Source organism: Dermacentor variabilis, chromosome 10, assembly GCF_050947875.1.
Source record: "Dermacentor variabilis isolate Ectoservices chromosome 10, ASM5094787v1, whole genome shotgun sequence".
In the NCBI taxonomy this organism is placed as follows: domain Eukaryota; kingdom Metazoa; phylum Arthropoda; class Arachnida; order Ixodida; family Ixodidae; genus Dermacentor; species Dermacentor variabilis.
The window spans coordinates 117,649,075-117,674,187 of record NC_134577.1 but is presented as its reverse complement, the minus strand read 5'-3'; the positions used below and the strand labels follow the sequence as shown (position 1 = coordinate 117,674,187).

Sequence of the window (25,113 nt, the reverse complement as noted above, 5' to 3'; positions counted from 1 at the left end):
ATGTAATCAAACACTCATTATGCATATTTCAAGTTTCAGGATATTTAATCAGGTTGCCAGAGCAAAAAGAGTGCTAGAGCTCTCTCATCATCATCATCAGCCTGGTTACGCCCACTGCAGGGCAAAGGCCTCTCCCATACTTCTCCAACTACCCCGGTCGTGTACTAATTGTGGCCATGTTGTCCCTGCAAACTTCTTAATCTCATCTGCCCACATCACTTTCTACTGTCCCCTTCTACACCCTTGGAATCCAGTCTGTAACCCTTAATGACCATCGGTTATCTTCCCTCCTCATTACATGTCCTGCCCATGCCCATTTCTTTTTCTTGATTTCAAAGAAGATGTCATTAACTCGCGTTTGTTCCCTCACCCAATCTGCTCTTTTCTTATCCCTTAGAGGGGTTGGGACACCAAATTTTGAGGCTATAAAAAGCATGTTGTAGGCTGCTTCCATATGCAAGGACACCCAGAATGAGGTATTGGACGCTGAAAACATTTCAAAATAATTTTAATTCACCTCCAAAAAGTCATTAAAAACTCCTTCTCATGGTCGAGACCCATCGCTAGCGCGGCAGTTATGACGTCACAGAGGAGGAACGAAAATATTGACACGTGTACATGTCTTTATCGGGCGACACGTTTTGGGGCCGCCTAACAAATGTTATCACACAGCGCGGGATGCGCCTGCATGTATCCGAAGTTTCTGGAAAGTTATCGATGCTTCTATCCGCAGTCTGTTGTCGCCGAACCTTGGGGTATCTGATTTCATCGCTTGGTGCGAATGGTGTAGAACTTTGTAGAAGGCATGCGGGTCCCGACGATTAATCTGGAAAATTCGATGACTACTGTATAAAAGCTGACGCGCTTGACCCACTGATCAGATTTTACGATCCTCGATGTACGATGGCGTACTTCGAGGAAATTCTGGAAACCAGTAATGCGTTTGTCCTCTCATATTCCGCCGCATCTTCCCTGATGACGATGGTTCCCGAACCAGACTACAATATTAATCAGTCTCCCCGTGATTAAGCAACAGCAGCTCAGAAGGCTGCTCCGACGATACAAAGGCTGCTTTTCGACGTCATCGAGGATTCGACAAACACCAGTCGCCAAGCATCGCATAATCACCGAGGAGTGCGCTAGACCACTCCGCCAGAGCCCTTACCGAGTTTCGCCGCGAGAACGTGCAGCTATAAGAGAACAAGTTGACGAAATGCTGCGCAACGACATCATCCAGCCGTCGAAAAGCCCATGGGCATTCCCTGTTGTCCTGGTAAAGAAAAAGGACGGAACCCTACGTTTCTGCGTCGATTATCGTTGTTTGAACAAGATCACGAAGAAGGACGTATACCCCCTCCCACGAATAGACGACGCATTGGATCGGCTCTGCAACGCTAAATACTTCTCGTCGATGGACCTCAAGTCTGGCTATTGGCAAATAGACGTTGACGAAAGAGATTGCGAAAAGACGGCCTTCATCACCCCAGACGGCCTCTACGAGTTCAAGGTTATGCCATTCGGACTGTGCTCGGCGCCTGCAACGTTCCAGCGCGTCATGGACATGGTGTTAGCAGGATTGAAGTGGCAGATCTGTCTCGTTTACTTGGATGACGTCGTCGTCTTCGCCGGAAATTTCGACGATCACCTCAAGCGACTTGCGACAGTACTAGAGGCCATCAAGTTGTCAGGGCTTACTCTGAAGCCGGCAAAATGCCGCTTCGCTTACGATGAGCTTCTGTTCCTAGGCCACGTAATCAGCAAATCTGGTGTCCGTCCAGACCCACAAAAAACAGCTGCAATCGCACAGTTCCCGCAACCCATCAACAAGAAGGCAGTGCGTAGATTCCTTGGCATGTGTGCCTACTACAGGCGCTTTGTCAAGGACTTTTCACGCATCACCGAGCCGTTGACACGTCTAACTAAATGTGATGTTGAGTTCAAGTGGGAAACGCCGCAGGCCGACGCATTAGAAGAACTCAAACGACGTATGCAGTCGCCGCCAGTACTTGCGCACTTCGACGAGTACGCCGATACAGAAATCCATACTGACGCCAGTAGCCTAGGCCTTCGGTGCCGTTCTAGTCCAGAGGAAAAACGGATTCGAACAGGTGATAGCTTACGCTAGCCGGTCGCTGTCAAAGGCGGAAGGCAACTATTCTACGACCGAAAAGGAATGCCTCGCCATCGTTTGGGCTACAGCTAAATTTCGCCCTTATCTTTATGGCAGGCCATTCAAAGTCGTCAGTGACCATCACGCATTGTGTTGGCTAGCGAATATAAAGGATCCTTCAGGACAACTGGCGCGGTGGAGCCTCAGACTTCAAGAATACGACATCACTGTAACCTACAAGTCCGGACGAAAACACTCCGATGCCGATTGCCTATCACGCGCCCCCATTGACCCGCCGCCGCAAGACGACGAGAATGACGATGCCTTCCTTGGAATGATAAGCGCAGAAGACTTCGCTGAACAGCAACGGGCAGACCCGGAGCTAAAAGGCCTCGTCGAATATTTGGAAGGGCACACCGACGTTGTCCCCAGGGCATTTAAACGCGGGTTATCTTCCTTCACGCTTTAAAATAATCTACTCGTGAAGAAGAACTTCTCACCAGTCCGCGCCAACTACCTTCTTGTTGTCCCGTCAGGACTTCGTCCAGAAGTATTGCACGCCCTACATGACGATCCGACCGCTGGACACCTCGGATTTTCCCGGACACTATCGAGGATACAAGAAAAGTATTATTGGCCGCGCCTGACCGCCGACGTCGCCCGTTATGTCAGAACATGCCGAGACTGTCAGCGACGCAAGACACCGCCGACAAGGCCAGCCGGATTACTACAGCCAATCGAGCCTCCTTGCTGACCATTCCAGCGGATCGGGATGGACTTGCTGGGACCCTTTCCGACGTCAACAACCGGAAATAAGTGGATCGTCGTGGCGACGGACTACCTCACCCGCTTCGCTGAAACTAAAGCACTGCCGAAAGGTAGTGCAGCCAAAGTGGCGAAATTCTTTGTCGAAAACATCCTTCTGCGACATGGCGCCCCAGAAGTCCTCATCACCGACAGAGGAACGGCCTTTACAGCAGAGCTCACCCAAGCCATTCTGAAATACAGTCATACAAGGCACAGGCGGACAACGGCCTACCATCCGCAGACGAATGGGCTTACGGAGCGGCTGAATAAGACCCTCGCCGACATGCTAGTGATGTACGTCGACGTCGAACACAAGGCCTGGGTACGTAACATTCGCTTACAACACGGCGGTGCAAGAAACGACACAGATCACGCCGTTCAAGTTGGCTTACGGCAGGAACCCGACGACGACGCTCGACGCCATGCTGCCGCACGTCACTGACGAGGAGAACCTTGACGTCGCTACCTATCTCCAGCGCGCCGAAGAAGCCCGACAGCTCGCCCGCCTGCGGATCAAGAACCAGCAGAGGACCGACAGCCGACACTACAACCTCCGACGACGCTTCGTCGAGTACCAGCCCGGCGACCGTGTTTGGGTATGGACCCCGATACGCCAACGAGGACTCAGTGAGAAACTACTCCGACGCTATTTCGGACCCTATGAGGTCGTGCCAGACAGCACTTCGCATTCACAGCGGTGCCGCGCACTATCTGAAGTGGTCCACGTGGTGCACCTTAAACCCTTTTACGGACGCTGACGAAATTCCTTATTTTTGTTGTTTTCTTTGCTACGGGTGTTTTTCTTTCGTTTGTATGTAGCATCGGGTCGATGCTTTTTAAGGGGGGGGTACTGACACGTGTACTTGTCTTTATCGGGCGACACGTTTTGCCGCCTAACAAATGTTATCGCACAACGCGGGACGCGCCTGCATGTATCCGAAGTTTCTGGAAAGTTATCGATGCTTCTATCCGCAGTCTGTTGTCTCCGAACCTTGGGTTATCTGATTTCATCGCTTGACACGAATGGTGTAGAACTTTGTGGAAAGTACGCGGGTCCGAACGATTAGTCTGGAACATTCGACGACTGCTCTATAAAAACCGACGCGCTTGACCTGCTGATCAGATTTTCGACGATCGCCGAGCGTGTTCGCCGCTATCATTGTGCTATAAGTGTAGCCTGTTGTGTGGGCACAGGTTCGCCCAATAAAAGTTAGTTTTGTCGTTCACAGTATTGCTACTGTGTTCTTTGACGTCACGACCACGTGACAATATTGACATCATAGCACACTAGCACAAAAACGTGACGTATGATGAGTAGCGATGAAATGCCGATTACGGAGCCTGCTGAGCCGAGCGACCAAGTATAGTCTCAACTATGACCGAGTTACAGGCATATAGAAATCCTTTCTTAATGCAAAGAAGGGGTAAGGCGTGCAGACACAAGCACAAGAGGAGAGAAGTGGACAAAATGAACGCCGCACGGCGGCCCGCGAACGGCAAACTGCGTGTAACACTTGAGTCCGAAAGGGCCCAGGATATGCAGCTTTCGTGTTGTCCGCTTCTCTCCTCACAGCTGGCAGCTCGGAGCGGTCTCTTGTTCGCTTGGCCTTTCTCAATGTGAGGGCCTGTCCACGTTACTGGCACGTAGACTCGCCGCACGCCGTTTGCCGTTCACGGGGCCCTGGGCGACGGCGGTTTTGCTCGCGAACGGCAAGATTTCCTTTCCGTAGAGAGGAGGGGCCCGGGACCCACTTGTGCGGCAGCTATACGGCGAAGTGTCCAATCAGCGACCGAGGAGTGGTCACTGGCACCGACGGCAGCCTCACCGCCTCTGATCGTTCGGCGCCGCCGATATTGTTGCTAGGCTTTTTCTGGTTCACTTCAAAGTTAAAGCTCGCAGCGCTTCGGAATGAATCACCGACTCTCACAAGCCGCAATATTTTCTTACCGTTGTCGCTTTTTTGCAATAAGTATAATAATCGCGACATGCACTTTGAATTGCCAGTTGTTTACCTCTGCTGGGAGAACACGCATGCGCGCGAGCAGACGATGCAGCATTGTTTTACGTCACTATTTTTTTGTGGCCCACGTGGCCAAGCCATGTTGCCTCCTCTGTGAGGTCATAGCATCCCCCCGAAGCCCAGAAACCGAAACCGAAATCGCACGGTATAATAATGCTATTATTAAATTATTTATCAGATATATATGAATCCCGCTGTGTGTATCGTGCTCCCTGAAGCATGACGCAACGTTTGAATCAACAATCGCATAAACGAAAATTTTGATGTCTCCACCCCTTTAACATTACACCTATCATTCTTCTTTCCATAGCTCGTTGCATCGTCCTCAATTTAAGTACAACCCTCTTAGTAAGCCTCCAGGTTTCTGCGCCATACGTGAGTACTAGTAAGACGCAGTTGTTATACACTTTTCTCTTGAGGGATAATGGCAACCTGCTGTTCATGATCTGAGAATGTCTTCCAAACGCACCCCAGCTCATTCTTATTCTTCTGATTGTTTCAGTCTCATCATCCGGATCCACAGTCACTACCTGCCCTAAGTAGATGTATTCCCTTGCCACTTCTAGTGCCTCGCTACCTATCGTAAACTGCTGTTCTCTTCCGAGACTGTTAAACATTACTTTAGTTTTCTGCAGATTAATTTTTTAGACCCACCCTTCTGCTTTGCCTCTCCAGGTCAGTGAGCATGCATTGCAGCTGGTCCCCTGAGTTACTAAGCAAGGCAATATCATCAGCGAATCGCAAGTTACTAAGGTATTCTCCATTAACTTTTATCCCCAATTCTTCCCAATCCAGAACTCTGAATACCTCCTGTAAACACGCTGTGAATGGCATGGGAGAGATCGTATCTCCCTGCCTGACACCTTTCTTTATTGGGATTTTGTTGCTTTTCTTTATGGAGGACTACGATGGCTGTGGAGCCGCTATGGATAACTTTCAGTATTTTTTACATACGGCTCGTCTACACCCTGATTCCGTAATGCCTCCATGACTGCTGAAGTTTCGGCTGAGTCAAACGCTTTCTCGTAATCAATGAAAGCTATATATAAGGGTTGGTTATATTCCACACATTTCTCTATCACCTGATTGATAGTGTGAATATGGTCTATATTTGTTGAGTAGCCTTTACAGTATCATGCCTGGTCCTTTGGTTGACAGAAGCCTGAGGTGTTCCTGATTCTATTTGCGATTACCTTAGTAAATACTTTGTAGGCAACAAACAGTAAGCTGATTGGTCTATAATTTTTCAAGTCTTTGGCGTCGCCTTTCTTATGGATTGGAAATATGTTAGCGTTCTTCCAAGGTTCCGGTACGCTCGAAGTCATGAGGCATTGCGTATACAGGGTGACCAGTTTCTCTAGAACAATCTGCCCACCGTCCTTCAACAAATCTGCTGTTACCTGATCCTCCCCAGCTGCCTTTCCCCTTTGCATAGCTCCCAAGGCTTTCTTTACTTTTTCTGGCGTTACTTGTGGGATTTCCAATTCCTCTAGATTATTCTCTCTTCCATTCTCATCGTGGGTGCCACCGGTACTGTATAAGTCTCTGTAGAACTCCTCAGCCACTTGAACAATCTCATCCGTATTAGTAATGGATTAGTAATTGCCGGCTTTGTCTCTTAACCCATACATCTGATTCTTGCCTATTCCTAGTTTCTTCTTCACTGCTTTTAGGCTTCCTCCGTTCCTGAGAGCATGTTCAATTCTATCCATATTATACTTCCATATGTCAACTGTCTTACGCTTGTTGATTAACTTGGAAAGTTCCGCCAGTTCTATTCTAGCTGTAGGGTTAGAGACTTTCATACATTGGCGTTTCTTGATTAGATCTTTAGTCTCCTGCGTTAGCTTACTGGTACCCTGTCTAACGGAGTTACCACCGACTTGTATTGCACACTCCTTAATGATGCCCATAAGATTGTCATTCATATCTCCAACACTAAGGTCCTCTTCCTGAGTTAAAGCCTGTTCTGTAGCTTGATCCGGAATTCCTCTATTTTCCCTCTTACTGCTAACTCATTGATCGGCTTCTTATGTACCAGTTTCTTCCTTTCCCTCCTCAGGTCTAGGCTAATTCGAGTTCTTACCATCGTATGGTCACTGCAGTGCACTTTGCCGAGCACGTCCACATCTTGTATGATGCCAGGGTGAGCGCAGAGTACAAATTCTATTTCATTTCTAGTCTCGCCAGCCATTCGGGCTCCTCCACGTCCACTTTCATCTATCCCGCTTGCGGAAGAAGGTATTCATTATCCGCATATTATTCTGTTCTGCAAAGTCTACTAACTCTCCCCTGTTATTCCTAGTGCCTATGCCATATTCCCCCACTGCCTTGTCTCCAGCCTGCTTCTTGCCTACCGTGGCATTGAAGTCGCCCATCAGTACAGTGTATTTTGTTTTGACTTTACCCATCGCCAATTCGACGTCTTCATAGAAGCTTTCGACTTCTTGGTCATCATGACTGGATGTAGGGGTGTCCACCTGCACGGCCTTCAATTTCTACCTCTTGTTAAGTTTCACATCAAGACCTGCCACCCTGTATGTTACCAGCTATATTCTTATTAATCAGGAATCCGACTCCTAGTTCTCGTCTCTCCGCTAAGCCCCGGTAGCACAGGACGTGCCCGCTTTTTAGCAGTGTATACGCTTCATTTGTCCTCCTAACTTCACTGAGCCCTATTATATCCCATTTACTGCCCTCTAATTCCTCCAATAGCACTGCTAGACTCGCCTCACTACATAATGTTCTAGCGTTAAACGTTGCCAGGTTCAGATTCCGATGGCGGCCTGTCCCGAGCCAGGGATTCTTAGCACCCTCTGCTGCGTCTCAGGTCTGACAGCCGCCGTGGTCAGTTGCTTCGCAGCTGCTGGGGACTGAGGGCTGGGGTTTGATTGCTGTGTTCATATAGGAGGTTGTGGCGAAGTACTGCACTAGGGTGGCTAATCCTGCTCTGGTGAGGGAGTGCGTTACCGGTTCTGGTCACCGGGATCAGGCCGCACTCCAGGCCTGTTTATGCAATTTTATCAACACGCTGATTTTTTTTTTAACCCGGTGGAAAATTGCGTGGCGCCTGGATTCGAACCACAGTCCTCTTGCACGCGAGGCAGATGCTCTACCTCTACGCCACCGCTGCACCCTGATTAGGTTGATAACGTACCATGAATGGTCAATTTTGCTGTGGTTGGCAACCCTAACCCATGCATTGGCAATGCCGATAAGTTGATTCACTGCAGTGGCAAGCGCACTCAGTATTTCACTGTGTGAATGATGAAGTGCTCCGTGTTATTCGTGTCCACAGGGGAGCAGCACACCTGCGAATTCACAAGAATTATTGCCAATGGGCGAAAACGCATTGGTTTGGAAATTATTGTGAGGGTGCCTGCAGTATCCGAAGCAACCATCTAGTCAAATGCGAATGCAGTTGCATGTTTGCTGTCCTGCTGGCGTCGCTTGGTCCCTGCGTAAGATGGTGATATCAACGTAGGCACTGAATGGATGCAGCCTCACGAGTTTCTTGAAGTGTTCACCCTTGATAAAAGCACCATGCACAAAGCCTTGTTTTCCTGAGTCAGAGAGGGAAATGTGCAAAATTGTTTTTGCATGATGGCAACCACACATGATGTCAAAATAGGGGTTTCTCCCGCTTAAGCTGCCCTTTTTGATTTATTAGCACAGGTTTGGTACGTCGCTATATCGCGACAACAGGCTAGAAGTTAAGCAGCCAGGAACTTGGAGTTACGAGGTCTTTAGTGGCAGAGCACAAGGCACACTTATCACAGTGTCATGACAACCAGCATAAGCCTGCAATACTTACGTTGGTGTTTTCACATGCTGAATCTGGTTTGGTGGTGGCACGGCTACTGTGGGCTCCCAAAGTATTTATTTGCTGCTCTCCCAAAATTTATATGCTATACCTTGTTGCTCATTACATTAGCTTCAAAAGCACCTGCCCAGCCACTTGAAAATAATGCCCTGTGCAACACATTCTGAAAAGCTATGAAACCGGTGAACCCACTTCATATGGCAACATAATCATACAGAGCAAAAATAGCCAACCATATACTTTCCCACTAGATTTACTAAAACATTTTAGCAGAATTACAATCGGAAATGTTTCAAGATGTATGTGATACATTTTAAATATTGTTACTTTCATCAGTGCTTTTGCTGTTGAGGCAAAACCTTGGCGCACTTGGTTTTGTACTGGGCACCTAAAGGGTTAGTTGGCACATTTTTTAACACATGTGATCTTGAAGGTTACTATTGGTCACCACCGCACATAGCCAGCACTTTGGTAGGAACAGAGTACTATGTGATAGTTACATTGTGCCTGAAGAAAGAACAAGGGAGCCCTTTCAGTAATGGTGCCTATAGAATGCAACATGATTTTGGATGTTTCTACTATTGACAACAAGGTAAATGAAACTTACCAGATTTGATCAGGTGTTCTGTGTGTTACCTGGTATCAGTGCTGTTAATTACTGTTCGTTCTTGTGTCCGAAGGCTTTAACTGAATAACAACCGGCACATCTACTGTAACAGATATTTTAGCTCTTTTCGTGAGAAAATGCATCCTCCATAAGATCTTGATATCTGTGATGAATTACTCTTCCTAATTATAACCACTGGCCTGACCCGACACAAATGTTCGTGTTCAACCTATCGCCTTGCTCTTGACAAATCCCCAGCCTGAAGTAAAAATGTCAGGTGAAAGGTTTGTTTCTGTTTTTGAACATGTGCCTGCACTTCTCTCAGCTTATCTGTATAAAGTATAGGTTATTCAATTCAGCCAAGTTTCTCTGCACCCATTAATGGTACACGGCACCTAGGCCTTTGATTACTCCGATGTGCAGCGGTGCACCCTGCACCCCTGTGCTTGATTGAACGGGGTGGAGTGCACCCTTAAACCTTGCAGTGAGTGGGTGCAGCCCAGCACATCATGACTGGCACCACCTGTACCTTTTCATTTGGGGTGCCATGCATCTTTTCTGAATCGAACAAATCTTATACAGTCGCCGACCGTTTATTCGGACCTCACGGGGACTGTGGAAGTGTCCAAATAAACAGGTGTCCGAAAAAGCAGATTAAGAAAACAAAGAAAAAACAAATCCTTTATTTTCACACACTTATTCGGGCACGGCAGTAGGCTTGAAGAAATTGCGAATGCGCCGTTGCACGCTGTACCGTTTACATTTAATCAGATAAGCCTGAATCTCGGAGAGGGTCGTACGGTCACTATAGGCGGCTGAAAACATGGTCACTGCTTGTACACGCTCCGCTTGTGACGGCAGCTTAGCACATGGTGCATTATCTTCCGACTCGGAGTCGTCGTCTGGCAGTACAGCAGAAACCTGATGAATGATCTCGCCGTCGTCGAGTTCTGCGCATGTCAGTACAGCAGTGTCAGCACCTGTGAAACTGTCAAATGAGACGGTGCTATCACAATGCAACCACTGTGCAGATCTCGGCAGAACATTTTCGACGTCAGTAGGGGGCACATCGGAAGGTGACAAATCCTAGGCCTCCTGGCACCCGCTTGCCGGCATTCTCGAGCGCAGTCTGCGCGGGCACTGTCGGTGCCATTAGACACTTGACGCAATGTTTCCGTATGCCGTGTTGGATCACCGCAACCTTGACACAGCAGACAAAACAAACACCAGCATGCTGTCACGCCGACACCAGTTGCACAAACGAAAAACGTGGCCTACTCGCAGCGTCGTGCACGAAGACAGAAACAAATAAGCTGCTGGATTGTCTTGACGTGGCTTACTAAGCTGAGACTGGAACTGCTGTAGCCACTCTATCGAACTAGGCAGAAACGATGATGATGAGCGGGGATTTGCAGTAGCGCCACTTCTTGGGGCAGCAAGGAGGCTCCGTTCAAAACAAAAATGGCGTTCAGAAAGTCAAACCATGTACCGGTCAAGAGTCTGTGCATGGTGCTCTCGATCGAGTTGGCTGAAGGAGTGTCTGAAAAATCATACGAGAGGTGTCAAGTTGTCCGAACTTTCGGCAGTTGTTATAGATTATGGTCTATTCCGGGGAGCATAAAGATCACTTACTAACTTACAACGACATCACTAAATATTACTACTTGGGGCGTAGGCAATTCCCTCTGCCACACGTAAAATTGAACAGGGCTCAGGCAGTCACGCTACGTTTACTGCAAACCGGGACGTACCCCACTCCGTATTTCATAAATAAAATCCACCCCGAAAGAGAAATTAGGAAAGAATGTAACGTGTGCGATGGCATCATTGACATCAGACACATGCTAGCGGGCTGTCCCATGACTCTCGTCGACCCCGAAGAAAAATGGCTTTACTGGCACAAGTTGATAACAAGCTCTTCATATAAAGATCAGCTACGGGCTGTCCAGAGGGTCCACAATGACGCCATAAGGCTCGGCCTGGCGGTGCCGACGTGCATGCGGCCCGCCTCGGTCTGAAAAGACCGGGCTTCAGGACACTAATAAAGTTTTGTTAATGAATGAATGGGGAGATTGTTGGTGTCGCAAAGCAGACCGAATAATCGAGCATGTCCGAATTTTTGGAGTCCAAAAATCAGTCGGCGACTGTATATGTATTCAAGTTGTCCCAGCTATCATGCACCGTGTTCATTATTTTGGACGAAGTTTATTATTTAGGCCAAAGGGGATTCAGTCAAGCCAGTGTCACAGTGCAAGACAAACTCTTAAGGTGTGGACATGACTTGCAGGACCGGCTGGCAATTTTTCCAGTTTAAAACGACATCAGGAAAAGACTCTTGGGGATCATAGGTCTGTCACATGATGATTGGCAATGCTTTCCTGTGGGAAATACGGGTGGTTGTGACCTTGTTTTCCCACGACTTGGACACAGCCGCCCAGGGGAAACACAAATGCTTGTGTTGACTTCCCTTACGTCAGCAGGAGAAGGTGGAGTCGGACATGACCCGTGCGCTGCTGCCAAGTTGACTGAGTGGGGTGTGGTCAAGCTTCATTGGGCATCGTTGTCATTTTGTAGCCAAGCTAATACCCCTGTCACTCGGGAATCATTCGAATCGAATGGCATTCAATGCATCGAGTGCCATTTGGTCTCTTGCGGTGCTACACAGTAAAATATAATGGCATTCGCAAATGATAGCAATGACGATCTGGAACAAAATTTTCTTTCGATCCGCAGCCGCTGCAGCTGTAGTCATGGCACCGCACGTCATCGACGAACCACCACGAGAGTACACAACACCACTCCTGCCGTTGCTAAACAAACATCCAATATAAGCAACCTCCGCGACAGACTCCTGATGCAAAGAGTAATAGCGCTTGAGCACAGCCCGTGGTGAAAATATCATCACAGCAAAAATAATTATTCCAAATCTAAAAAAATATCTTATGACTTTGCTGATGCACGAATTATTTTTTCGCATTGCGTGTCGCTGTTGTCTATCTGGGGTCTAGAGTATACATTCGTTTTGAAATCAAATGCGAATGATTTCCCCTAACTCATTCGATGGCAAATGTCATTCCATTCGAATGACATAAAATTTTCCCGTGTAAATCCTGATTTGTGGAATTATATGCGAATGCCATTCGATTCGAATGACATTAAATCTTCCCGTGTGACAGTGGTATAAATTTCACTCCCACTCACTTGCATCCCTGGGAGATGTGCTCGTGGAAAAATTCAAAAATGACCCGCTGAGCTGCCTTTTCACTCAGTAAGGCTGTGATCATTGGTTCGTTTAGGGGCAGCATGAAAGGACGTTCACAAAAGTACTCTCAACAGCATTTGCTATACTCCCTTCACAAAACTTCGCATTACACCTTAACCCTCTATGGCAACCCTCTATGAAAAATTAGTTCTGTTCTAGAAAACGTTTTAAAGGTGTTTAGAACAGGAGCAGTGTAAGATGGGACAAAAAAAAAAAACTGTACGGAAAAAAATTGAGGGTATGTTTGCCACCCTCTTGTGGCTGCACTTCATATGTGCCATAGCAGGAGGCATAGGCACCGACTACGGGGGGAGGGGGGCTCAGACTCCCCCCCCCCCGGGCGATGCCGAAGCCCACCCCCCTCTACACACACACATCTAAAGTGCAATTACCAGAGCTTTGTCCCCCACATCATTTGAAGTTTCTTGACTTTCCTCGACCTTTTTGCTTGAAGTTTTGCTGGGGCTAATAGCTTACCGCATCATTGTAGGCGCGGACATGCATGGCTTTTAATTCATACTTTCGCTTTATTTCTGCAAATACTGACAATAGGAGGACACGCACATTAGAAGCACTAGCGGCAGCTGCCTCAACCATATTTTCCCACTTCAACATTGTTTTAAATTTCTAGTGTAAGCACCTTGTACATACACAATATATTTAAATATACACACAGGACAAAGTTTATTACATTTTTAAAGAGAAGCAGGCAGCCAGTTCAAAATTATTTCTAGAGGTATGGATAGCATATGACTAGAGAATGAATATGTTGCTGCATCTTCACCATGCTTTGAATTGCCTTGCGTGCTTTTTTGACCATGAAAAAAAACCTCTAGACTTCAGTGAACCTTTCGGCAGAGACTTTTATCAATGGCATGTGAAATGCACGTGAATGTTGTATCTCAGTATTGCTTCTCTTTCCAGTAAGCAATGCTAATGACCCATGAAAGAAAAAAGCTCTTCTAATAATTTACAGCATTTATAAGTGATGGCAACATCGTAAGTTGCATGCAAAGGTCATAAGTATATACAGGGTATCCCAATTAACTATCATGCACCAAAATGTTTAAAAAAGGAACAATGCATTACTCGAAGAACTCCTAGTGCATATTGTTTACAGTACAGTGGAGTAGCTGCCAGTAATTTTTTCGTTACTGAGATTTAATTAGGTAATTGTAATTAATTATCTAGCTCGAGACATACTATCCAAATTATAAAAGTGACAGTGAGGCATTTGAAGGTCATCTAACTGTGGTATTTTAAGCGACATACTAATTGCATCGTAATTTTTTTCGACAGATAAATAAGCTTCGCAAGATATAAAAAATACCATATGGGAGTGCGCTGCCACCCACATCATAAAGCAGCGCCCTCAAACATGCTCCCCCCGAGTTAGCCAGGAAAAAATAAAAAAATAAATAAAAACATCATAATCGAGCTAGTGCCTTATCTGCCACGCCCAGCCCGAAGTAACACGTCGCATTTGGTGTTAGTTGGAAACAAGCTGTGATTGCTGTTGTCTTAGCATAGATAAAGTGCACAGATGTCTCTTTTTTTTTTTTTCCCACAAGATCTATCGCCACAAAAGTGAATTGACAGCGTCAGTGCAAAGGTATAAAGGTGCATTCTGTTTCATCCCAGTCGCCATGTGTTTCTCTAATGAGCAGAAGGTAAACATGACCCTTGCCTTGGGATCTTCAAATGGCAACAAGAGGAAGGCTGCAAATATATAGATCAGTCATGGAAGTATGGAAGTAGGCCAACCGTATTGACTGTCATCGGAAATTATGAAAACCTGAGACAAACCGGCAGCTCCAAGAAATAGCAGCAGAAGACTCCATCTTTGAGTACTAGCCTACGCAGGGATGTTGTAGCATTTATGAACTCAAGCCCTCATGCTAGCGTGTGGAATGTGCTCGCCCAGGTACCAACATCCAAGTCATCAGTGTGGAGGTTTCTAAATGATGGCCTTTCACCCGTACCACCTCCACCAGCACCAATGCTTAAAAGATAGGGACCTGTAGAATCCTCTAGATTTCTCGAACTGGGTCCTCACAAAAGCCGATGAATAACCGGACTTTTTGAGCAACATCATGTGCACAGATGAAGCCTATTTTTGCAGAAACACTGAGGTAAATTTGTCTAATCCACACTATTGGAGGGACTCTAATCTACACTGGGTAAAGTGCAATCGGCACCAGTACCAGTGGTCGCTCAATATATGGCTTGGAATTTACACCGGTGCTATAATCGGTCCCAGCTTCTTTGATCACACATTGACTGGACAGCGTTACGTGAACGAAATCTTTGAAGGAGTGGTGGACGAGTTTCTCAGCGAAGTCCCACTGCCTTGTCTTCCAGTTCTATGGTACAGTATCAGCAAGATGGGGCACCCGCACACAGCAGAAGCCGAGCATGAAACTGGCTGGATGCGACTGGATGCGTAAGGCACAGGCCTGTAAATCGGCCAGCTAGGTCACCTGATCTCTCTCCACTCGATTTCTTTCTCTGGGGTTATCGTGCCTACATGACCGAGATGGATGAACATTAGTTCAAAGTAAGGGTAACAGATGTTCGCCGTAGAATTCCGCCGTCGGTCATGAAGAAAGCCTGAATATGTGATAAAACGGGCACAGTACTGCGTAGCTGCAAAAACGGAGACCTATCCGAACATGTCCTCTAGGCTGGTATTAAACGGAGCTTACGAATTCATAGATAGTAAGGGCACACTGAAATCTCAAGTTCTTTTTTGGTTAGTTTTTCGTTTTCTTTTTTTATTCAGACATCACGATTGCTAATTCGGCCCAATTAAAGGTGGTATAAATATTTACTTTCTTGAACGCATCAGTTTGGCTTTTTCTCTACACATTGGTCACTTCCCAGTCCGTTTATTTCGCTCTCTTTTTTTTGACATGAGCCTGTCCTTGCAGCACGTATACACTTTCATGAAAAATAAAATGGTCACTTTAATTTGGTTTTGAGCTCAGTCGATATGCTCGGTTGGTAGAGCAGTTGACTGTAGGAGTGCTGCGGGAGAGAATTTGGCTTTGGTCTGAAGCAAGTTTCTGGTGCGAAATATAGCTTAGCGTGCACTCTTTCGATGCGGTGTGAACGAATTTCAGCCAGGATTTTGAAACATTCTATGCCTATTGCATTGCTTTTCACATTTCGTGTGTGGTTAGGGCAGCGCTTCGGCCCTGTTATCAAGGAGCTTTTGTTGTCAATGTGATTGATTTGTTGTCAATTTGTATTCCACCTTGCAGGGAAGAGAACAAGGTGAGCCACTACATAGTGAACCGGGTGACACAGTTGGAGCAGACACGGTTCCGCATTGGTGACCAGATGTTCCCCGACATACCGTCACTGCTCAATTTTTACAAGCTGCACTACCTGGACACGACACCACTCGTAAGGCCGGTGAGTACACAACCGTGTTAAACGATGACATTCGAGCAAGGGTGATAGGTTTGTTGATAGGCTCAGGTGACGTCCTACGTCAGACGGTGGTAGTTGGCAGTTAAGTTAACCATAATGACACGACATGTGCTCTTTGCGGCTCAGTTAAGTGACTGCAACATGTGCCTTGACATTTTTGAATAGATGATGGGATATGTCACGTCCATCATAATTTCGTGGGACAGTGCATCGGTTCCTGCAGCTAGTATTGTAAGTAAACGGCTAATTTGTTCAGGCCTACTGTTTTGTTTGCTGTTCAAGTGATCAACAAATGTTCTAAAAAAAAGAACACTTTTCAGAAAAACAGAAAGACCTTGTGGCTGGGGGAGGTTAGAGCACAGCCATAGTTGTGAGAACACATGGTTTATGAGCCGCATGTTCTAGCCACAGTGCCGCGGCAGTTCTGTTTGAGCCATGGAATAGTGGAAGCATGTTATGCAATTCAATGCACATGCACAAAGGTAATGAGACTCGCCACTTTGTTCACACGTGGCTTTGCAGAATATTTCGGTCTGGCATTGCAGGTACTGAAAGTACTGAAACTGCACGGCCGTGAAGAGGCATCATTTCTTCGGGTACGCAGCCAGATTTCCTGTGTGGTAAACAACAAGCGTGGAACACTTGTTAGAGTTAATGATCCAAACTTTATGTGAGAACAAGAAGAAAAGGGGTTAGCTGTGGGGCCCGATTTTTATTAATCATATCGGGAGTAGCCAACAAACAAAGACACCAAGGAAAACATAGGGGAAATTACTTGATTGAAATAAAGAAATGATAAATTAATGGCAATGAAAGTGGATAAAAAAACAACTTGCCACAGGTGGGGAACAATCCCACATCTCATTAAGGTACGTCCACACTAGCGACAAAAACGCGCACGACGCGCGCCCACGTGGCAGACGCCTGCGGGCAACTCCACAGTCACGTTTCGTGGCATGCGGCAAAGGCGCGTGAAGACCCGCGTTGTCTCGTTTCATTCGATACTTTTTGTGACAACACGCTCTCTGTTCTGCCGATTTCATGTTCCATCCAGGGCTATATTGAGCCAGCTGTCGCGGAAGTTCCTAAATTTGCTGGCTACCTGCTCGCCTGCGTGGTATCTACAAACACAGGGACATCCTCACACATGTTCCCGCAACGTTCAGAAAATTTCACCAATTACTCACCTGTCAGTGCAGCGGTGGCGTAGAGGTAGAACACCCGCCTTCGTGCAAGAGGTCCGTGGTTCGAATCCCGGACCTCTTGCTTGATCCGGATCCCGGATCAAGCTACAGAACAGGTATTCGGCTTTAACTCAGAAAGATGACCTTAGGGTTGAAGCAATGAACGACAGTCTTGTTGGCATCATTAAGGAGTGTGCAATAGAAGTCGGTGGTAACTCCGTTAGACAGGATAGCAGTAAGCTATCGCAGGAGACGAAAGATCTGATCAAGAAACGCCAATGTATGAGAGCCTCTAACCCTACAGCTAGAATAGAACTGGCGGAACTTTCCAAGTTCATCAACAAGCGTAAGACAGTTGACATAAGGAAGTATAATATGGATAGAATTGAACATGCTCTCAGGAACGGAGGAAGCCTAAAAGCAGTGAAGAAGAAACTAGGAATAGGCAAGAATCAGATGTATGGGTTAAGAGACAAAGCCGGCAATTACTAATCCATTACTAATATGGATGAGATTGTTCAAGTGGCTGAGGAGTTCTACAGAGACTTATACAGTACCAGTGGCACCAACGATGAGAATGGAAGAGAGAATAATCTAGAGGAATTGGAAATCCCACAAGTAACGCCAGAAAAAGTAAAGATAGCCTTGGGAGCTATGCAAAGGGGAAAGGCAGCTGGGGAGGATCAGGTAACAGCAGATTTGTTGAAGGACGGTGGGCAGATTGTTCTAGAGAAACTGGTCACCCTGTATACGCAATGCCTCATGACTTCGAGCGTACCGGAACCTTGGAAGAACGCTAACATATTTCTAATCCATAAGAAAGGCGACACCAAAGACTTGAAAAATTATAGACCAATCAGCTTACTGTTTGTTACCTACAAAGTATTTACTAAGGTAATCGCAAATAGAATCAGGAACACCTCAGGCTTCTGTCAACCAAAGGACCAGGCATGATACCGTAAAGGCTACTCAACAATAGACCATATTCACACTATCAATCAGGTGATAGAGAAATGTGTGGAATATAACCAACCCTTATATATAGCTTTCATTGATTACGAGAAAGTGTTTGACTCAGCCGAAACTTCAGCAGTCATGGAGGCATTACAGAATCAGGGTGTAGACGAGCCGTATGTAAAAAATACTGAAAGTTATCTATAGCGGCTCCACAGCCATCGTAGTCCTCCATAAAGAAAAGCAACAAAATCCCAATAAAGAAAGGTGTCAGGCAGGGAGATACGATCTCTCCCATGCCATTCACAGCGTGTTTACAGGAGGTATTCAGAGTCCTGGATTGGGAAGAATTGGGGATAAAAGTTAATGGAGAATACCTTAGTAACTTGCGATTCGCTGATGATATTGCCTTGCTTAGTAACTCAGGGGACCAGCTGGAATGCATGCTCACTGACCTGGAGAGGCAAAGCAGAAGGGTGGGTCTAAAAAATTAATCTGCAGAAAACTAAAGTAATGTTTAACAGTCTCGGAAGAGAACAGCAGTTTACGATAGGTAGCGAGGCACTGGAAGTGGCAAGGGAATACATCTACTTAGGGCAGGTAGTGACCGCGGATCTGGATCATGAGACTGAAACAATCAGAAGAATAAGAATGGGCTGGGGTGCGTTTGGAAGACATTCTCAGATCATGAACAGCAGGTTGCCATTATCCCTCAAGAGAAAAGTGTATAACAGCTGCGTCTTACCAGTACTCATGCATGGGGCAGAAACCTGGAGGCTTACTAAGAGGGTTCTACTTAAATTGAGGGCGACGCAACGAGCTATGGAAAGAAGAATGATGGGTGTAACGTTAAGGGATAAGAAAAGAGCAGATTGGGTGAGGGAACAGACGCGAGTTAATGGCATCTTAGTTGAAATCAAGAAAAAGAAAGGGGGGGAGGGGGCATGGGCAGGGCATGTAATGAGGAGGGAAGATAACCGATGGTCATTAAGGGTTATGGACTGGATTCCAAGGGAAGGGAAGCGTAGCAGGGGGCAGCAGAAAATTAGGTGGGCGGATGAGATTAAGAAGTTTGCATTGACGACATGGCCACAATTAGTACATGACTGGGGTTGTTGGAGAAGTATGGGAGAGGCCTTTGCCCTGCAGTGGGCGTAACCAGACTGATGATGATGATGATGACTCGCCTATCATGCCAAACTGCTGTCCAATAATGTGCCAGCGGTTGGCGCGCAGCTCCTTGTTCTTAAAATCGATGTTCGTTTTGTCATAGAGGCACGCATATCCGCGAACGGTTTCCAAAAACGCCTTCATTGTGAGGCGACTTCTTCGTCGACGTCTCGGTGGCGGTGTGGGAAGGCTTAACAAAAACAGCCCCCTTGACTGGAACTTTGACATTTAGCCATGTGAACTTGATTCTCTTTCACTGTGTAGCTTTGTGGTCAAGTGCTTGCTTTCTGGAAAAAAAAAAGTGCTCGCAGTATCAGATAAGTCACAATTCTTGAACTCCATAGTACATTCCAGAAAGATGGGCTTAACATGTATTAGTTTGTAGACAGCGCTAACATATCACCATGGCATGTTCTAGAATTTACCTCATCATCGCCACAAGCACGTCAGAAGATTCAGCAACACATTTATAAAAGTGGTCAGATGCAAACGATTTGGCAACTGCCATCCGCACTTGTTGCCATCACCAAGCCGTATCCTAGTTTAGAGGGCGCAAGTTCTTCCGGTGAGGTCTTTACAGTATGCTACGTCTCTGTCTGCTTGTGTGTCGGAGCACTGTGACACCTCTGTGGAAACGTGATGTAAACAACATTAGCGTGTTATGAATTGATTGTGTATAAGAGAATGTGGCTGCCCGTCATCGTCTATTAGGTGAGTAATAAGGAGCGTTATAATCATTTTTCTGAAATATGTATATTCATCAGCCAGGCTGAGGAGGGAAGGGATGCTTTAGCTTGGGGCCAACTCCAATTTCTTTATTCAAATGGTCGTAAAAGGCAGAAATGCTTTTATGAGACAACCACTGTACCCATTTGAATGAAATTTGTTGCATTCGACAGAGAAAGCAAAATTCAAGAGACTTGGGGAGCAGAATTTTGATTTAGTGCCTGTAGATATTAACAAATAATTGCCATAAGTGAGTAAAGCTCATAAAGCTTGAAGCACAATGTTTACAAATCTGCCACTCTGCACTAAAAATGGATGTCACAGTTTTGTAAACATCAATTGTTAGAGAATCTCAAGTGGACCAATTGGATATATAAATTTACTGTTTATGTGAGTTTGTTACAATGTTTACAAGGGTCTTGCAAAAGTTTCACTTACAAATAATCAGTATGCTTCAGATCAGTGTATAATACATCAATCTTGTCCACTCGAGATGTATTGTTTGGGGCAGTTTACGGAATGCTAGTTTGAGTTGTAAACTTTATACACAAGTTTTCTTCAATTTTCAATAATTTTTTTGAGAAATTGACTGCCTGTATTAAAACTGTACACACCACAATCATCAGAATATAAATTTATCACTTCAGTGCAACAGTCCTCATCAAAATCGGTGTAGTGGTCGCCGAGAAAAACAGTTTCCCCATTTTCATGCATTAAGATAGAAGCTCCTTGTTGTGTCGGCAGCGGCAGGCAAGTGGGGGCCCCCGGCCAGCGAGCGCTGGCGCAGTGAAGGAGACTCGGAGCTAACTGGTCCTGATGAAAACCGTAACGAAGACTCAGCCGGCTAGCGGCCGTTTATTACTAAATAGGACTTCACACGCCAGATGACACCTCCTGATTGGTTCCAGCTCGTGACATGACAGAAGGGGGGTGCGCCATCTAGCTAAACTACTACAAAACATAAATGTATGATAACACAGAGCTCTGGCAGGGGGCGACACTATACTACATCATCCCCCCCTGGAAATAAGGAAGCATGTAGTGAAACGCGCACACAAGACGCGCACTTAAGTCCAAGGACAACTTCAGTTCGTTCCCCCCCATGTTCACACACACGCGCATCAGATGCACACATGGCACGCACTTAAGTCCACAACAAATTCAGTCTGTCCCCGCCCAAGTTCACATACACGCGCACCAGACTTGGACACCAAAACACAGGCAGTCAGTCAAAACAAAATCTGACAAGGAACACGGCACAAGACTCACTGCACCGCAACAAGGAACATATTTTATACCTGTGTTAATGAAACATGTGAATCGCCTGAGACGGCAATACGCTCTACGTTCAAGAAACAATCATCGAGCCACGGAGGCCGTTTTCTGTCACGATGAGGACGCGTGCGTACCTCAGAAGAACTTTGGGGGTTGCGACGCATATCAGTCGACTTTAAAGACCCAGTCGTCCCACTACTATTTCCCTCCCCCTGGTTGGACAATTGAATGTGGGTGTAGCTCAAACCTGGAGAGGGTTGCCCAGGAAGCTCCTCTCGGCGTCCCAAGTCCTGGGAGGCTACCGATTCCCCCACGGAATCAGAGACGACTGCTGACTGTGCAGACTCGGAAGTGATACAGTCAAACGAACTACTTAGCTGATGCTTATAACTATGAGAAGATGCTGTCTCTACATATGAGTCATCGAAATGACTATCCAGATTTGAATATGAGTACAAAAAGTCTCTATCACTTGTACACAATGTACCACCTGCTGGATCCTTCATCACTAAGGTTAACTTAGACACATGCCACGTCTTCCCATCACTGAGTAGAAAAGTAGATGGTCCTATCTGGGCTTTGACTTTACGAGGTTTACTGTACTTAAAAAATCCTTTCCTGTTAAATCTAATTCTGATGGTGTCTCCCACCTTGACACGAGTTGCCTGAGCACCTCTACGTTTGTCTACACACTGCTTAGTTTGCCACTGTTTCTGCAAGACTCTTTCTTGAACTTGAGGCACAAGACTGTCCTGTTCCTGTAGATCTACACAGAGCCGCATGGTTCCATCCTTCTTGCGCACCACCACGAGTGGAGACACCCACTCAGAAGCCTCAACATGCTCGATGACGTCGCAGTCCTCGAGACGTCGCAATTCATTTGTGCCCCGGTCACGGAGAGCCAGGGGTAGTCGGCGCAACTTTGAAGATACTGGTTTCGCATCTTGCTGCCGATGAACTCGGACAAAGTTGTTGATGAGACCCAACTCGTCACTGAAGTGGTGATCAAAACCCGGAAGCACACCTGTGGGTCTCTGTACTGAAGGAAGCGATGGTAGACGACATGTCAGCGACGTACCGTCGATCTGTATGCCCAGGCGTTTGATGGCGTCTAAACCCAGCAGTGATGTTCCTGCAGTCGTTACGTGGAACGTGATGGAGCATGACCTTTGGAAAAACTGGACAGTGGCTTGAAACAGGCCTTGAATGTCGATGCGTTGATTGGAGAGGTTTCTCAAGTCCAATGTTGCTTGTGACAGCCTGTGCTGTCGACCAAAGTTATTTCTAAAATCTTCGGCCGTCATGCATGACACAGACGCTCCCGTATCCACCGGCAGTCGCATGGAGACGCCGTTCACTACGACCGGAACTTCCAAATCTTTTTTAGTTTCAAAAGCGCTTACCGTCAAGACAGACGCGGACGGCTGCCTTGCGGAAGTTGAAGACAGCGTCTTTGCGGAATTGACGTGTTGAACAGTACGGGTTTTTCGGCATACTGATGCAAAATGGCCCAACGTGTGGCAGGCGTTGCACCGCTGGTTCCTTGCTGGACAATTCTTGTACGTTGCAATATGTTTCGTGCTGCCACACCGATCGCATGCACCACGGTTCCTGGAGGAGCCATGTGCGAAATGTCTGCACTCTTGGCGGCTTCTCGGAAGAAGTCGGCCCTCTTGGCGGCTTCTCGGAAGAAGTCGGTTGTCTTGGCGGCTTCTCGGAAGAAGTCGGTCGTCTTGGCGGCTTCTCGGAAGAAGTCGGTTGTCTTGGCGGCTTCTCCGAAGAAGTCGGACATCTTGGCGGCTTCTCGGAAGAAGTCGGACATCTTGGCGGCTTCTCGGAAGAAGTCGGCCATCTTGGCATCTTCCCGGAAGAAGTCTGTCATCTTGGCTCGTCAATGGAACGCCAAGTTGAGATGCCTTGATTCTTCGAACATTTTCGGAGCCGAACGCGCGGTTCGCTCGATGCAAGGCTTCTAAAGAGCGTCCAATTTCTTCTGCCTTGTCCAGGGACAGGGTTTCGCCATGAGCCAATAACTTTTCGCAAACGCTGACGTTCGCTACCCCATGTATTACTTGGTCTCGGACGCGCTCGTTGTAGGCTGTGCCGAAGTTGCACTGTACCGCCTTCTCCTTCAATGCGGTCACGAATTCCAAGAATCCTTCTCCCTCGAACTGCCTTCGACTGGTGAATGCGTGCCTCTCCGCCAGAACATTTGTTGACGCGGCAAACAGCCGGTCAAGCCGCTGCAAGAGTTTCTGAAACTCTGACGCTGGCGGGACCGCATCACTTGACGTTGACGCTGCGCCGGTCGACTGCCTTTCTGCTTCGCTTGACGGTGACACTGCGCCGGGCGACTGCCTTGCTGCTTCCTGCTCCTCGTCTGCAAAGTACTTTCGTTGTCCCTCACGCCCGAGAGCGCTGACGAGCGCGGACGCTCGTCGCGCGTCCGTCCAGTCGCCACCGCCGGCCGCTTCGAGATGGGCCTGAAAAATTTTTTTCCATCGATGCCATGGAATTAACGGTGGCCCGGGCAATTCCAGAAAAACGGGAAGGTTCGCCATAAAAGACGCCATGGCCGGTAGCGTGCAGGAGACAGTGCGGAAAACAAGCCAGAGCTCGCAGCAGGAATGGGGCACGGAAGAAAAAGGGGGCGAGTAGGCCTAGGCTCGGAAGCCTCGCGACGCCAAGTGCGTCGGCGGCGTTTGCAGGCCGTGCAGACATGTAAGGGACGCTTCACTTACGAAGCTCTTTGGTTTCCTGGGGCTTCGGTCGGAACTGCAGCGGGAATCCCATCCTCGTCGCCAAAAGATGTTGTGTCGGCAGCGGCAGGCAAGTGGGGGCCCCCGGCCAGCGAACGCACGGCGAGCGCCGGCGCAGTGAAGGAGACTCGGAGCTAACTGGTCCTGATGAAAACCGTAATGAAGACTCAGCCGGCTAGCGGCCGTTTATTACTAAATAGGACTTCACACGCCAGATGACACCTCCTGATTGGTTCCAGCTCGTGACATGGCAGAAGGGGGGTGCGCCATCTAGCTAAACTACTACAAAACATAAATGTATAATAACACAGAGATCTGGCAGGGGGCGACACTATACTACACTCCTAAGCTAAAACTTCCTCCTAAGCTGTGAGTGGATTGTGGAGTATTGTGAGTTGCATGACTGAATTGTTTGAGGAGGCTGCATGCTCTTGAGGAGGATTCTGGGGATGCACTGTGTGCTATTGATGACAGAAATGTGCCATTGTGAATTTCGCAAGCTCATTGATCCTGTACCATCTTTTTACTTGGCACAAAATATCTGTCTGGAGAACTAATAATTATCAATTTTCTTTTTTTCCAGGCTGCAAAAAAGGTTGAGAGAGTGAAAGCCAAATACGACTTTGAAGGCAGTGTGAGTTCCATTCTAACATCTGCTGTCTGCTTTGAATCTGCCAATCATGCCACTAAATTGGGCACAGCATTGTGATGTTGAAACAATCGCTGCCATTAAAGCTGACCTGTGGAGACTCATCCTCGAAGCCTGGATGTTTGCAGGGGGACGCCGATGACCTGCCCTTCAGAAAGGGTGAGGTGCTGACTGTTATCTCGAAGGACGAAGACCAATGGTGGACCGCAAGAAACAGTCTTGGCCACACGGGGTCCATTCCTGTGCCATATGTCGAAAAGGTGAGAAAAAGGGCCAGCTGGGGCAATGAAATCTTGGACCATGTGTAAGGAGCCTAGTTTTATGAAGCTAG

The 25,113-nt window shown here is 47.1% G+C and overlaps 1 protein-coding gene across 1 annotated transcript in view; it reads left to right on the top strand.

The window, feature by feature from the left end:
- Positions 1-25,113, top strand: part of Crk (Crk proto-oncogene, adaptor protein) — an 83,631-nt gene that overhangs the window by 16,873 nt on the left and 41,645 nt on the right. The window contains exons 3-5 of the mRNA XM_075673317.1: positions 15,894-16,047; positions 24,717-24,767; positions 24,911-25,042. Of these exons, the coding sequence (XP_075529432.1) occupies positions 15,894-16,047; positions 24,717-24,767; positions 24,911-25,042 (337 nt within the window). The remainder of the gene's footprint in view (positions 1-15,893; positions 16,048-24,716; positions 24,768-24,910; positions 25,043-25,113) is intronic.